The 16262-nt window shown below is 48.1% G+C and overlaps 1 protein-coding gene across 30 annotated transcripts in view; it reads right to left on the bottom strand.

Annotated features, from left to right (window-relative positions):
- Positions 1-2636: 2636 nt before the first annotated feature.
- Positions 2637-16262, bottom strand: part of Zfp618 (zinc finger protein 618) — a 165917-nt gene continuing 152291 nt past the window's right edge. For 19 of the 30 annotated variants that reach the window (XM_087548981.1, XM_087548975.1, XM_087548982.1 and 16 more), the window contains 2 exon segments: positions 10507-10608; positions 2637-9972 (listed from right to left, as the gene is read on the bottom strand). In XM_087548981.1, coding sequence (XP_087405107.1) covers positions 8456-9972; positions 10507-10608 — 1619 coding nt within the window. In that variant the 3' untranslated portion in view covers positions 2637-8455. 30 annotated transcript variants of the gene reach the window in all.

Below are 16262 nucleotides of genomic sequence, written 5' to 3'. Positions count from 1 at the left end.
CCCAATTCCCTGAGGTTGCCCCCAACCCTTGCCACACGAAGTCTTTTCTAGTGTTTTCCTCCAAGTGTCAGCCAGTCCCCTTACCCATCCAAAATCACCCGGAACTGCAGTGCCTGCTATTCACCCCCACCCCCCAACCTGGACTGTCTGTCTTGTGGGTTATGCCCTATGACCTGGTGGGTTGTCTCCTGGTCTTCCTGGTGCATCTGCTCCAATCAGCTGAGGCCTGGACCAGAGTCCAAAGCACTGGGCTGGGCTAGATTCTTGCCATGTGGGAAAGAGAGGAGGTGGGCTGGCCAGGGTAGCTTGAGGACAAGCCTGACCCATGCCCATGCCCATGCCCATGCCCTGGAGAGTCTCCTGTAATTGTCTGGTACTAACTGCATCCACCCAGTACCCCGGTGCTGGGCAGACAATGAGTGGAGGTTGAAGATTCCTGGCTTGCTATGCTCTCCAGTGGAAAAGCCATCCTTGTATCAGAAACCAGGTCAGTGCTCTGGGAAGTGACCCCAGCGTTAATGGCTAGTTCAGCACCAAAATTGCTTTTCATGCCCCAAGGCCATTTGCTGAAGTGTTCTGTCGGGCAGGCAGAATGTTGAGTCTAGAACACTCTATAGTCCCCTGAGACACAGAGGCACTTCCTTTTTCCTCAAAGTCTGGGACTTGGGGTTTCTAGTTTCCAACAGAAAAGACTGAAGGGACCGTGTTTATGATCATAGCTCTGGTTTGAAGTGGACAGGTTAGAAGCTACCAGGGAGACAGGCAACTGTGTAGAAAGAGGCTGTGGGAAGGTTCTCCCAGCTGGGCTAACAATCAGCATCAGGATTCCATCCACCCTCGTCTGCCAGAGACAGCTGCCGATGGGAGCTTGGAGGGAGCACTCTGAAGTGGAGCATTCTGGAGCGGCTTGGAAGGCAAATATCAAGCACAGGTTCCATATGCTGGCACGCTCCCACCAGTGAGTGGAAGGAACATCAGGTTCATGGTTTTGTTTGTTTGTTACACAGTTCTGAATTCTCTATTAAAAACCAAATGTCCTCATAAAAATCTGCTCAATTCTTGGACGCTTTGGGATAAGATCTTTCTATGTAGCCCAGGCTGGCCTCAAACCCAAGATTGCCCTGCCTCTACCTATCCAGTCCTGGAATGAGATCTGTGCTAACCCAGGTGGGCTATTCAGTACTTATGGGAAGACAAACTGAGAGCTCTGGGTTGTCCCCTAAGGATACTTCTCCCTGTAGCTCACTTGTCCTGTGTCCAACTGTCTGTCCTGAAGGCACCTGCTTCTGTGACAGTTCTGAGCTATCCCTCGGGGCAGGCTTTCCCCGGGACTTGATACAACTTTAACTAATGAATAATAGTGTAGCCTGACAACACAGTCATCCCTCTGGCGAGGTCTGCCTGCAGTCCCAGTCCCGGGAATCCACAACACTTCTCCCAAAGGGGACCAGGACTCATTCTCTGCACAGGGGCCCTTACCCTGAAGAGGCACAGAGTATCTAGTCTTGCCTCAGGGTTTTTAATGGTTACCCTTCATACTTATTTGCTACAAGGTAGATGCAGCTGCTTAGTAAACACCTTAAGTGGCCATAACCCAGAGGCTAGCCCTCAAGTGGTGAGGGCCACAGAGCCTGGCCTTGACCCTCAAGGTCAGGAAATTGAGAAAATTTGTGGACACCACAGACTTCCTTATAATTTCTGACGTGGAGAAATTCCCACACCAACTTTATCTGCTGGCACAGAGATGCCCATGATTCCCTTGTAGAAGCTTCCATGGAGCCTCCCTGCAGGGCAAGGCTGCTGCCCTCTGAGAAGGGGCCAAGTATAGAGAGGCCACCTGCACATACTTTGATGGAATTTATTCCCAGAAGATCCTAATAACTTATCTTCTTAGAGTTAAGTTCCTCAGCACTAGTTAGGGACGTGGGTGGAACTGAGCTGGAGGGGGTCTGCACTGTACTTACCCAGAGACGAAGAGGGCAAGTTTCCTGTGCTGGGCTCCCTTGAGGTTCTATACCCTCCCCTCCACACGGCTACAGTCATTTTCCAGTGGGATCTTTTCTCCCTCAACTTCAAGCCTATGGAAGAAAAGCAAAAGTGTCCTCTTGTCTATGACATCAGGCTCTGAACAGGTGGCAGGAGCCAATTCTTTGCGTGTTTAGAGTTCCCATGCTCTCGGGAATTGGGCTGGTTTTCCCAGGAAACGAATGGTATGTATAACAGCTGTAAATGCGTGCACATTGTATGGGAGGCTCCAGCCACTGTAGTATAGGAATGAGAGCCTCATGGACGGCTGTAGGACCAGGCCCACTTGGATGTGTGCCTTCTGTACTGAACCAGCAGGACTATTAAAACCCATCCCCCATTCTCCAAGACAGGCCTCTACAAGCCATCCCACAGCAGGTCACAAACTCCTCAAATGCCTTCTTCCATACACTGTCTGAGCCAGGTCTATGCTGTGCCAGCCAACGACCCTTACTTAAACTAAGACTGGGCAAGCATGACATCAGAGTGTGACAGGCTCACGCTACCTTGGTACCTGACTTCTGTCCTACTCACCCTGCCTCTGCAGGAGCTGTGTTGAGTGGATGGCAAGGCCCAACCCCAACCCTAAGAAAAACATCATACACCAGAGGTTCCTAAAGGTCGTTTTATTGTAAAACCATAAATACAACACTGACATGAACTCGTTCGTGAGCGCACTTAGGCGACTGATCCTCTAGTCATTGAAGGATGTCTTTTTACCTTGGCATCAACCAGCTGGGAAATGGTTTGGGGGGTCGGGGGGAGGAACTGAATCTTGGGCCAGGGCTTTTGGTGACTTAAGGAACCCAGTGGAACCTTCCTCTTCCCTATAGTCATGGGAGTATTCCACTTGTGGACAAAAACAGACATGTAAAAACAGTAACATTGAAACAGCTCAGTTTCACATTGTATTACTTTGTAAAAATCTTTTTAAAAATGTTCTGTTCCTTTCTTCCACTTGACATCAGTAAAATTGTTAAACGCCATGAAACCAATTTGGCTGTAAAATGGAGAAACAGTACCCAAACCAAAGTAAAGTAAAACACCCCAAAGGACACACAGAAAGTCCTCAATAAACCCTCAAGTTTGGCCTTGGGAGTTTATGTATCACAAGAACTGGCAACTCAACCCCCATGCAGTGTGGCTCCCTGAAGGACTGTTGGGTCCACACCATCCATACAGGAGACCGCCAATGACTTCTCTGTTAATTAACACAGCAAGTGTGACACTGGGTAACTTTTTTTTTAAATACAGTACATGGTACACAGGGTCCCTAAGATAGCCCTGCATAAACCCCCGTGAAGACTTGAGCCAAGCACTGGCTGTTTATAAAAATATTATGTTGCTACAAAAGTATAAATTAATACTACTGGTATTAAGAAATATTAAACACATAAAACTTATAAGGATTAAGAAAAATATTCATTAATACCTGTAGAAAACTCTGGCCTAAAAAAGATATTTTTGTGTGTGTGTTTGCTTTTTTGTAAATTTTTTTTTTGTGTTTTTAAATTTTTTTTTAAGATGACTTGAGTTTCTTGCACTCGAAGCGAGACACAGATGTGTCTATGGTATTGCCTAGAACGTCTTTACTACTGAGACAGGATGGAGGCTCACACACGTGGTCACTGAGTAGGGGGGCAGGAGGAATGGGGCACCAAGGCGTTCTCAAGATTTACCTGATGTGAACGGATCACCAACGTGAAGTTGTGGGGAAAAGAAGAAAACAAAGATAGGATCAGAAGACAACTGAAAATAATTCATGCATCTTAAAAAATATCACTGCTTCGGGTTGTTATACAAAATGGTTTCCTGATGCCTGGGATCTGGAAGGCCCTGCCACATGGCTCTTGCTCTTTCATGGTTGGCCAGGCCCAGCCCAAGTCAGGTCACACGCTCGAGCCCTGTTTGGGAAGCCTGGCTGGGTGGGAGAACGGTCCTGGGTGAGCCTTCTGGCACCTAGATTGTGGGAGGAGCCCTCCTTCCAGCGGGCCTGCAAATTCTGGCTCCTAAGGACAAGGTTGGGCTCTGCCCCTTTAAGGAACTTTGGTTCAAAGAGTCAAGGTGCCCAAGGATGGGGTAGGACCTTGATGGGTGGTGATGCCAATGCCAACTCCCAAGGCTAGACAACTTCCCATATGGGAGTGGAACCTTAAAGCACCACCCTCTTGTATGGGAGGCCTGTACATGCTCAGAGACTACAGGTTCCCTTGGTCAACGCCAGGGCTCTCCAGACTACCATCCTCAGACCCAAATGAGAAAGGAAGAAAAGCCACAGCCACAAAATCCCCCTGGAGAGCCCGAGTAGGGGAGATGGGAGGGGAACATGAGGAAACACCGCATCATTGGTTTGCCATAACTGGCCTAGCAAACGTTTGCCACAGTGAAGGGGGTGGGGGAAGCCTCCTCGCCAGCTCTCCCACTGCCCTGGGGACAGGAGCCCCTGTGCACTGTCTCCAGGGTATAGCCTGAGCCTCACTCTCTTGGTTCTGTCCTCCAGAAACCTTCTAGACATGTGACAGACATGGCAGGGTCACACCACTGCCAAGACCAGGAAGCTAGGAGCTTGGCCTCGCTTGCGGGGTAACGAGTGTTCCGTGCTCTCCTCTTCAAGCATGACATGACAAGGTCTGGGGTGGCATTGCACCTACATTGGAGCTTCGATACTTCCTGGTGACCCTGTGTTCTCAGAGTGAGTATGTATGGCTCCCACACTCTCCTCAGGAAGTCTAGCCCAAGGTCAGGAAAATAGTGGACCTTGCTGAAAAAAAAAAGAAAAAAAGAAAAAAAGGGGGGGGAGGGGCTCTAAAGCAGAGACTCAGCTTCACAGTGGAAAACAGGCCTTGCAGAAGTCTTCCGTTTCTTCAAAGTGCAGGAGATAAAAGTTGTCGAACTGAACTGAAGACTCTTGGCCAGCCCACACGGCTGGTGTCCAGGTTCTTCCTAGAAGCCTGGAGATGAGCTCTCACCAGTGTCACCAGCTGCCCTTCTCACCAGGAAGCAGCTTACCTTTCCCTCAGCCAAGGGCCAACCCCGCAAATGCAGAGTCACCAAGTGGAACAGTGATGGCATTGTTCCTGCTGTAGCATGCAGCTTCCTGTGCAAGCCAGCCCTACGGGTGGGATTCGGGCAGCTGTGTTCACACAGAACTCATTGCATCGTGGGCGCTGAAAGCCATGCAAGGGAAGCTTGTCAGGAGGGCTCGGGTGTTGGGAACAGAACCATGCTGAAACAAGTGCTTCCATGTACAACCATTCCTCATAGACCTGAGATCTCTTGAGTGACTGAATCCCAGGCAAACAGCTGCAGGCCCTGGCTTGGGCTTCACCAGTAAAACAAAGTGACTGCAGACTGGGGTAGAACCTTGCCAACGGAAGCGCCTCTTTTCTACTTCTGTGTTTGGGTCTATGGATGTTAAAGCAATGACCATTTTTGTCCAGAGAATCATACAGCTTAAGGTAGGCTGTATGCTAGAAATGGCCCAGCTTCCTGGTGTCCCAGCCCCCAATAGCCTATGGTGGAAAGACCTATAGTGGTCACAGAATCAGGAGGCAGATGACAAAATCCTTCTGAAGTGTGAGGCCAGCCCAGGCCACTGCAGATCCACTGAAAGAGCCTATCTTAGTGCTTTGGCTGAACTAGAATTTGGTAAGTTGGATATTGCTGTCGATGGGGCCTGTGGCTGGACCTGGGAGATCTTTGGGATTTACTGAGCTGTTGATTGAGGATGGGTACTGTGGAGATGACCCATACGACGGCAGACACTGGGCACAGTTTTTCCGGTTGGGGACACTAGAGAGAAACGACAACCTACCACCTTACAATCTTTAAGGATGAGGCAACCCAGAGACGGGATTCTGAGGATTTAAATGGGGCTCACGCTGAACCTAGAGAGGCAACCTAAGCCCCAAGGACAGGTGATTCAAGGTGCAAATGAACTGGACGGGAGGTGACAGCCTATGACCAGATGCCTGGAGTTTAACACTAATTTTCTTTCTGGAAGGAGAATATTCCATACTCCAAAAGAATACCTGCAGTGCGCATCTGGGCTTGGCTGGGACAGGAGCTCGGGCCCAGCTCTGCCTGAGGATCTGTTTTCACTGACTGCACTAAGCACCCAGCTTCCAGTGTGGCTACAAGTGCTGGGTTATGGCCCCATTCCCAACAGATGAGGGAGACTGGAGGTATCCTTCACCATCAAGCCAGAGTCCACCTCCTGGAATGCCATGGGCAGTGTGAAGACATTCCTACATTCTTCAGGGATCGACGCTCAGTTCTTGTCTGGATCTCTCCACTGTGGACAGAGGTTCCTCTGATGATAAGGGCCAAGTTGAAGACGCCATGATGGAAATGTCTAGAACATCCCCTGCAGTAGGTATTGTATGGTGGTTCCTGAGACCATAGCTTGCTGGAGTCGATGTGGACGCAGCCTTCTCTGATCTGTTTGTATGTCTGAAACTCCACAGGAGAGCTTGCTTAGCCTTGTGAGGTGAAGAGTGTGGGCTTAAGTCTCAAGGACGGAGTTCTGGAGCCTTGAGCAGAACTGGAAGCCGCTGAGTCTTTAAACATCTTCCTCCCTCCTGCCCTGGTGACCCAGGGAAGAGGGCTACGGGCAGAGCGTTTGAAGTCGAGGTATCTTTCAGTTGAGTAATGCTTTATGTTGGAGGAGGGGGCAGTCCAAGCCCCAGGTAGAAGAGATGCTTTTGCAAATAACCCCTCAGGGGCGGCCATTCTCAGCCTGAAGTGTAAGCATCCCCACACCACTGCTGTGGTCTCTGGAGGGATCAGAGACACCAAGCAAGACCTTTACGGGGTGGTTATGCTCGTCATCCTGTGAAGAGAATGGCAGCCCCCTCTTGGCATCTGGACTGTGTATAAGAGCATTAGTTCCTGGCCAAGGGGATTAGAAGCAAGGGTTAAAAATCCCTTTCACAGCATTTAGTCAAGCACATCCACCTGCAGGATGCCAACTGCTCAACCAGCAACATACTGGTCTGAGGTGCCTGTGGGGACCTCTGAGGGCCACAAACTCCAGAACCCCTGGGATTTGGGGAGGGAGAGAGACTGTGGGTCTGGCAGACACAAACATGGACTTAGTGTCCCTGCAGAACTGGAGGTCAGGCTGTGGTGAGGAAACAGTCTGAGTACAGGAGACAGACATTCAAGAAGTGGACATTCACACTACCACAGGCAGGAACCAGGCAACGGCTCTCTCGATGACATTCAGGACCCCTAAAGCCACATGCTTCCCATGATAGCTTCCACCAAGCCCCACAGCCAAGGACCCACGACTCCTCCCAACTCCCTACTCCAGACCCACAGCCATGACCTTGACCTTGGTTTTGCAAGTCCTGAACACCGCCACTGAGATGAGCTCGTTTACAGTGTGACATAGGAATAAAAAGGGGCAAGTAAAACAAACAAGACTCTGGAACATAAGTCAGACATTCAGTGCCTCCCAGAAGAGTCTAAATCACATGTGAAAAGAAACCCAATCCCCCAAAAGATAAAAAAAAAAAAGCATGACGATAATTAAAAAAAAAAAGGAGTGGAGAGTTAGCTATATGTCTCTGGAAAAAGAAAGTTGTTTTTTTCTCTCTCTTATATTAAAAAGTAGAACATCAGCTTTATATTTCTAGAGCCTCCTTTCCTGATTTGGGGAGATAGATAGTGTGTATTCTAAGGCAGCTGCCCTGGACATCTGAGGGGGAGGTCACAGGTACAGCAGCTTAATGCCCTGAAGGTGAAACAAGAAATAAAGTCCAGTGCAGAATCTGTCCATCTGACGCAGTCTGGGGAATCGGTCAGAGCAGCTGGGGCACCATGGGTTGAGGGGATGAAGGGATGGTGAGGGAAGGCTGGGGTCGGGGGTGGAAGTTCAAGCCACTTCAGCCCTCAGCTGCCTGAATATTTCACAACCCCAGCCTCTCCCAATCTGCACACCTGAAAATGGAGTCCTTAGAGCCCCTGTCCGAGAAAAACGAAACCACTCCTACTTTCCCAGTCTCTTAGCTTTCCTGGCACACCCCGCTCAATGCAAACACACCTGAGGAAAGGCATGCGTGCACGCACCAAGGTTGTGTGTTTGTGTGTGTGTGTCTGTCTCTGAGTGTGTGTGTGCGCACACATGTGGAGGTCCTCTGGCTGTGCATTTGAGTATGAGCTTCCCACACCCTTTACCCATGCAATGTCATGTGTGTGGGTATGGACACATGTGCATACACTACACAACACACACACACACACACACACACACACACACACACACACACACCGAAAAAAAAAGCACTTAAGTTCCCAAGGGGCATTTACAATGAGGTTCCACAGTGTTTAGAACTTAAATTTCTTTGTTTGTGACAGTGTTGTGTGTGTGTTTTCCTAATGTCTTTCTTCTTTTTGTCTTTTTTTTTCTTTCCCTCAAAGTTGAGTCTTAAAGCATGTTGGATTTCAAAAACATGAGCTTGTTCATATCTTCGGGACTAAGCAGTCGCCTCCTTTTGATCAGAAGTGCTTGTTCACACATATTTACACACCCACTTCGAGCCCCCACAGCAGGAACTGCCAGGAGCCAGAAGGCTAGTTTGGCCAGTTTTGTGTGCTTTTGGGTCACGCATGACCAGTACTGGAAGAGATCGGGAGTGGCCTGAAAGAGGGGTTCCTGAAGGTAATCGTATACTTCATTCTTGCCCAGCCGGTCATCCTCCTGAGCTGTGGGGTGCTCGCCAGTGGCTGAGCGAGCCTTCTTGGCAGAAGGCTCGAAGTCGGCCTCCTCAGCCCAGGACTCCTTTACCTCATTGATGAGTTCACACACCTTGCTGATGATCTCCTCGTGCTGGTAGGGTGGCACAGGCCGAAGTTTCTGCTGAGGATCCAGGATCATGGCCACCTTGTGGGCTGGGTGCACCTTGAAGTTCTCCTTGAGTGCTTCCAGAAAGAGATGGCACAGCTTGCTGACGGTGCCCGCATCGTTGGCCTTGGCTGTGAACAGTTTCTCTAGCCTGACGTAGATAGGGAGCACCAGCTGCAGGGTGGGCTGGCTCTCGTTGCTTAGCTCTATGACCGCCTGCTTCACCGGTGTCAAGATGGCGGCCAGGTTGCTCAGTAAATGCTTGTTGAGGCTCTGGATGAGGTTCATCTTCTTGGCACGGCTGTAGAACTCGCAGATCTGCTCATAACGCTCATGCACCAGTAGCAGCGAGTCTGTCACAGAGTTCCAGCAGGGTGGTGGTGACGTCTCCTCCAGAGAACCGAAGGTCTCCTTGGCCAGGCCGGTCGAGCCTGCCAGATCCTCACACACATTCAGAAGCTCGATGACTTCATGCATGCTGCGGGCCTGCAGCGTCCGCTTGCTCAGCACACTCTGCACCACTGAGTTCAAGGCACAGGCTGAGCAGCGAAGGCACATGCCAGCCTTAGAGAAGGCAGACGTGCTCACCCGGCAATCTGTCACATATACGGTCCGGATCTCTGACATCACGAATTCTGATAGCACATTCTGCACCCAGTGATGCACCAAGTCACCACTGTCACGAATGTCTGCGCCCTTCACACCCAGCACGTAGCTCTTGATGTGGTTACCCTCAGCCTGGTAGGCTGTGAGGATGTAGCAGGAGTCAGGGCCCACACTCTGGGAGTGGCATGTTACCCCGATGCCCAGGCAAGCGTTGCTGCCCAGGGCACACGTCACCTTCACCTTCACCTGGTTGTACATGCGTGGCAGGTGCTTCAGTGCCAGGGTGTTAAAGTTGCCCAAGATCTCAGTGACTGAGAAGGCCCCGTAGCGGGCACCACTGTCTACCAAGGTCTGAGCCAACTTGAGGAACTCCTTCCCACTGACCACGCTCAGTGCACCCAGGTCAGCACACATGACCCGCAGTAGCCTCTCTGCGATGTTTTGCCGCTCCTTCTCAGGGATTACACTGTTAGGTGTCAAACTGCTGGTTGTGGCTAGCAGGGGACACAGAAAGAGAAAGGATTAACATTTGACATTCAAAGCTGCTTAACCTGGCAGCAGCAATATCCTAAATGGCTAGCAGAAAGAACAGCAAATAGATTTTGTCTTGCATATGGATTGGTGTGGTCTGTACCATATCCCTAAGGTACCATAGGAATAAAGTTCTATGGTTGATAAGTAATGTCTGCTGTGGGCATAAGTATGGTATACAGTAGTATGCATGCAACATACATGCCACATGTGTCAGTCACAAAAACCTTTGAATACAACATTTTCCTTTAGTCTCCCAGGAAGTACAGGTGTTAGCAATGAGAGATGGGCTATAGATGCAGTGGGGAGACAGGCTGTAGATGCAGTGAGGAGACAGAGTGTAGATGCAGTGGGGAGACAGAGTGTAGATGCAGTGGGGAGACAGAGTGTAGATGCAGTGGGGCTGCAGAGTATAGATGCAGTGGGAAGACAGACTACAGATGCAGTGGGGCTGCAGGACTTCCAGGGGCCCCTGGTTCCAGCATGCCGAGACTTACTGTTGTTGGCACTGTTCCTCTGGGCCTGAGGTTTCCACTTTTCTTCCACTGCAGCAGGTGGAGATCGAGACTGGTTAGAGGTGATGTTGTTTTCATTGTCAGCTGCAGAACAAAGGTAACAATGGGTCACATGGAAGGGTAGGAGGAAGCTGAAGAGCAAGGAAGGAGCATGGGGGCTGGGGCAGAGGGTGGAAGGGGAGGGGCAGCAAGGGGTAAAGCAACACATGCCACGAGGAGTTGAGTTCAGGCTTCTCACACAACTGTCTATGGTTTCAAAGCCTCATCTGTACAATGCAGAAACTTAGGGCAATAGTATGGTGTAGTGGCTATTCCTGGTGGTCAACCTGATTATATCTGGAATGAACTAGAATCCAGAATTGGAAGGTTCACCTTTGATCCTGATCTTGAGGCTGGGAGATACAAGTTTCTGACCTGGGTCTTGGTATGGAGATCTTGAGGCAAAGTGGCTATGAATCCTAGGAGCTTAAGGCAAGGAGATCTCTGACTTCAAGGTCACCTGGGACAAAGCAAGTCCTAGACCCAGGTGCGGTGGCACACACCTTTAATCTGGGACACACCTTCTGCTGGAGACTAACATAAGGACATTGGAAGAAGGAAGAGTCTCTCTCTCTCTCTCTCTCTCTCTCTCTCTCTCTCTCTCTCTCTCTCTCTCTTTTTTCACCTGCCTGCTTCCCTGACTTGTGGAACTGAGCTACTGCTAGATCCTTAGACTTCCATTCATAGCTGTGGCTGATCATTGTTGGGGAGTTGGACTACCGACTGTATGTAAGTCATTGACCAATTCTCTTATATATAGAGACTACCCATAAGTTCTGTGACTCTAGAGAACCCTGACTAAGACAGTATGGCTACCTTGCAACATCAAGAAGGACTACGGAGACAGCAGGGAAAGGCCTAGGACATAGAGACTTACAAAGTCCATGATGCTTACCCAGAGGCCACCAGCTTTGTGACCCATCTACAGAGGAAGCCACCACAACTTGCCACGGGAAATAAAGAGAAGGGGAATGGTCTGAGCAGTATGAAGAGGGGTGGGACTGGAGACATGAGGGTGGAGAAAAACATCCTTATGTGATGAGCCTTCCTGCCACCCGAGGCCATGGTGAAGTCCTGGCTCCTGCTGAGGACCATGTCTGACTCGATGGCCATGGAGCAGTCAGGGTCTATAACTCATATTACCACTCATGCAACTATGTTGGTGTTCACTGTCTGTGGCACTCAGGAGAACTGGCCCTACACCATGCTTAGGTAGCACAGTAGAGCTGGCCCTGCTGATGTGGTGGTGGTGGTAGTGGGGTGGGGGAAGACACAGGTGAGCCTCATGAGAGCAAGAGAGCCAGCCCAGCCCTTCATCTGCCTTGCCTTGGTGTGGGTGGGGAAGAGATGTTTCCCTCTTGCCCCCTGCTGCCTGTAACATGGCAGACGGGAAACGGGTCCAGAGGCCTGGTCCCTCACTGGCTGAAGTAGTTAGGAGGGCAGGCCCTGCACCTTGCCTAGGTGACACAGTAGAGCTGGCCCTGGTAGTCAGGTGCAGGTGAGCTGGCTCTGAGGTCATGATTTCAGGAGAGCTGGCCCTATCCCTTGTCGGCTGCAGCACTGGATGAGCTAGCCAGGGCAGTGCTAGAGAGCTTGCCCTGGTGGTGTGGGTGCAGGAGAGCTGTTGGGCTAACAAATTCAGCTACAACCCAGGCCTAGAACCAGAGCTTTGAGTTGGTCCATCCCAATATCTACTTCATCTATGAACTGCTGGAACACATGAAGAGGCTGTTTCTGCAGAACTAAAGCTGCAAGATCTCCATGACACAGGGCAACAACAGGATATCTAAGAGGAGTCCCGGTGAGGATCTAGTATTGATAGTGTAGCAGAAGCCAGAGGCTTCAAACCAGACAGTGACTCACTGCAACGAACATCTGCAAGTAAAGATGTGTGGACAAAAGATGTGGGACATACTGGGACACATTACAACTAACACGACAAGATGTATGATGTATGTATGTATGTATGTATGTATGTATGTATGTATTACTCTTCAATATTTTCTTTTTGGGGGAGTTATAAGGGCAGAGGGTGGATACAAAGGGATGGAGAGATGAATGGGATTGGGGTGCATGTTGTGACATTCACAAAGAATCAAGAATCTTTTTCTTAAGAGCAAAACCAATGAAAACAAAAGCCCATTTTTTGTAAAGATTAATACACTTGATAAGCCTCTCACCAGAGGATAAAAATCACTAGGATCAATAATGAAGAGTCATCACTACAGAGCCCACAGATGTCAAAAGTACTAAAAGTAATATGAACTTTAGCCCAATGAATTCAACAAGTTAGGCCAGACACACACCTCAAACCCACAAAGATCGCTCATCAGAGAAAAAAATAGATTACTTGAATCCTATGCTCATTAAAGAAATACCTCATGGTTAAGTAACTTTCCATAAAGAAACCTCCAGACCCTTATAGGTTCACAGGCTAATCAGGATAATTTGTTTTGTTGTAAAAAAAAAACAAAACAAACCTTAAGTAATCACATAAATTCTACACAAATTCTTCTAGAACACATGGGTAGCAAGACTACCCCACAATTTATTTTATGAGACTAGTATTGTCATTTATATTCTTGATGACAGCCATTCTGACTGAAGTGAGATGGATCTTTTAATTAAACATTTTTTAAAAATGTATGTGTATGTGTGTTTTGCCTGCATATATGTCTGTTACTACATGCATGTCTGGTACCTGTGAAGACCAGAAGATGGCATCAGATCCCCTGGGACTGGAGTTACAGATGGTTGTATACTGTCATGTGGGAGCTGGGAATTAAACCCAGGTCCTATGCAAGAGTAGCCAGTGCTCTAGCCCCATGAGATGAACTCTTAAAGTAGCTTTAGTATGCATCTCCCTGAGTGCTAAGAATGTGGTACACTTTAAAAAGGTGTTTATTAACTATCTGTATTTCTTCTTTTGAGAACTCTCTGCTTAATTCCATAATCTCCTTTATAGTTGAGTTGTTTGTTTTCTTTATGACCAGTTTCTTGAGTTCTTTCTAGACTCTGTCCAACACACAGATAAATTTTTTTCTCTCATTTTGTAGGCCACCTCTTTATTCTATTGGCAGTTTTCTTTACTGTACAGAAGCCTTTTAGTTTCAGGAGATTCCCTTTGTCTACCATTGGTCTTATTTTCTGTGCTTCTATGACTCCTTTCAGAAAGTAAATATTTAAGGTGCCTCCCTACTTCCTTCTCTGGCAGTTTCAGGGAATTAGTTCTTATGTCGATGCCCTCGGTCCATTTGGAGTTGAATTTTGTACAAGGTGAGAGACAGATTTAGTTTCATAGTAAACTAGTGCAGACACTTTGGAAATCAGGTTTCTCAAAGCAAAACAGCACAACACATCACAACTAGAAATCCCACTACCAGATGACCAGGCTATACTTCCCCTGGGCGTATACGCAAAAGACCTTATATCACACTCCACAGATACTTGCATATACGTGCTCGATGGGCAAGAGCAAGGAAATGAAAGCCTAGATGCCCATCAACTGATCAATGGATATTGAAAATGGGGTACAAATACTCAATGGAACTTCAATCAACTAGAAAGAAAAGTTAAATCGTGAAGTTTTCATGTAAATGACTTGAACTGGAAAACTATTATACTGAGTGAAATAACCCAGCCCAGGAAAAACACCAAGCGGTCTCTTTCATATGTGAACCTCATCTTCCATTCTTGAGCTCTGTTTAACTAGAGCATTCCTCCTGTGTAGTCTGGAGGCTATAAAGAGGAAAAATAGGATGGGGGAGGGGCACCTTACAGGAGTGTGGTTAGAACGCAGGCAAAAATAAGAAGAGAGTGACAAAACTAGGAGTGTCAATATTTAAGCAGGGTGGGGGTGGTAGATCAGGGAGAGAGGGTGGGTGAGAGTTAACCAAAATCAAGGATGAACAAAAGAGCCACAAGAAAATTTACTATTTTGTAAGCAATTAAAAGATATAGAGATTGATGAGACAACCATCATAGCTTGATAATGCTTCTCCTAGAAGCACTGGGTTACCATACAAAATTCCTGGTGCCAGATGTGGGGCACCTCCAAAAGAATTGGTCAGGAGGTTCCAGAGGGCCCAAAACAACACAGGTTCTTGTCCCTTCTCTTGGATGCCAATCAGAACTATAGTGTAAAACCCCATTGCTGAAAACTCTACATGTACCAGTTATAAGAAAAAGAGAAACCAAGCTGGAACTCACTGGAAATAGCCTCCCTCCTAGCTAACTTTCAAAGAGCCAGAAGTTGTGATGCAGGCAGCTAGAAAAGAAAAGGCATCAGAGAACTTACCTAGCTGTGACTCTTACTAATTACAAAATCAACCTTCTAGGCAAGACGTGTCCACCTGTGTAGTTGTGGTACAACTGTTGTGCAATCCACTAATCACCCTCTGATTCAATCCGAGCCCCATGGCACAGAAAGGAAACCGTGCTTAGTACAGTAAGCCAGGCCAACAATCCATACTCGGGGAAGCCATTGTTTAACTAAAATGACTAAATATCTCTTTCATACAAATAGATGGAAACTACTACCAGCCTTAATGAGAGAAGCTTCTCTTCACAGTGGATATACATGGATGCAGAGATTCGTGGCTGCCCAGGGGCCCAAGGATAACTGATGTCTGAGTGCCAGGCTCTAACAAAAGAATTTGTGCTACTCCCCTCAGGCTTAGGGAAATTGAGGATGGGGGATCAGGAAGAATGAAGAGCCACAAACAGGGAGAAGGGCTGAAAAATGTCACCTAGGTATTACATAACCATTACAGTCTTGAACTCACAGCAGTTATGGCTTCCTGCACTGAACCTATAGAAGACTTTCCCTGTCAACAACCAGCCATGGATGTGGAGGCTATGGAGCCCTATCCCTTACTGCTACACAGACTCTGGGAGATGGAAATTAATCATCTTCAATTGCTTGCCCACTGCTAAGCTCACCATGATCCAATGGATAATTCTAAACCCAGGGTCACACAGACAGCTGTAGATAAATTTAGTTAAGTCACAAAATAAACTAGACAGACAGGAGTGTGATGAAATGCTTTTGGGGGGAAAGGGGAAAAGTGGGGGTGGGGTGGGGTGGCAGAAACTGAGAAAGAGTAGGAATGAGAACAGATAGAACTCATTCTCTTCATATTCAAATATCTCAGACTCTGAAGTGTGTGAACTGAGAACTTCTGCTCCCAAGCATTTCAGAAGAGGGATATTCAACTTGTATCTCCAATGGGTGATGGGGTAAGGTCAGGCTAGGTCACCGAAGGTATCATAGTCTTTGAATACATCACCTCTGCAGCCCTCTTTGGGAGGAAAGTTTTGAAAAACTCTTACAGCAGAAAACGAATTCCAAAGTCGTGAAGTGGTTCAAGGGATCAGAAATCAGGGTTGGCCACTTCCCCAGTCTAAACCAGAGAACCACTGATTTAATTTATCCTCTGCAAAGACTCCTGGGTATCCTTTAACTGTGCTCTCTACCCCTACTAGTGAGAGTTGCAAGGGCCCAGTTCTGAGGGGTCAAGTCCACTGACTCCAACAGGGCAGACCACAGCTTCAGCGTAAATGTTAAAGGCTGTGCAATCTAAACGGAGATCATTCCCAGAGTGAGAATCTCAGTCTAATTATCACTGATTTTATAACCCTGACAAGTGAATTCAATCACTTTTGCTTCAGACTCTTTCCCTGGTATGTGTGTGAGCATG

Source organism: Rattus norvegicus, chromosome 5 (genome assembly GCF_021556685.1).
Source record: "Rattus norvegicus strain SHRSP/BbbUtx chromosome 5, alternate assembly SHRSP_T2T, whole genome shotgun sequence".
NCBI lineage: Eukaryota > Metazoa > Chordata > Mammalia > Rodentia > Muridae > Rattus > Rattus norvegicus.
Note: the sequence above shows the minus strand (reverse complement) of the source record. Positions and strands in the feature narration are given on the sequence as shown.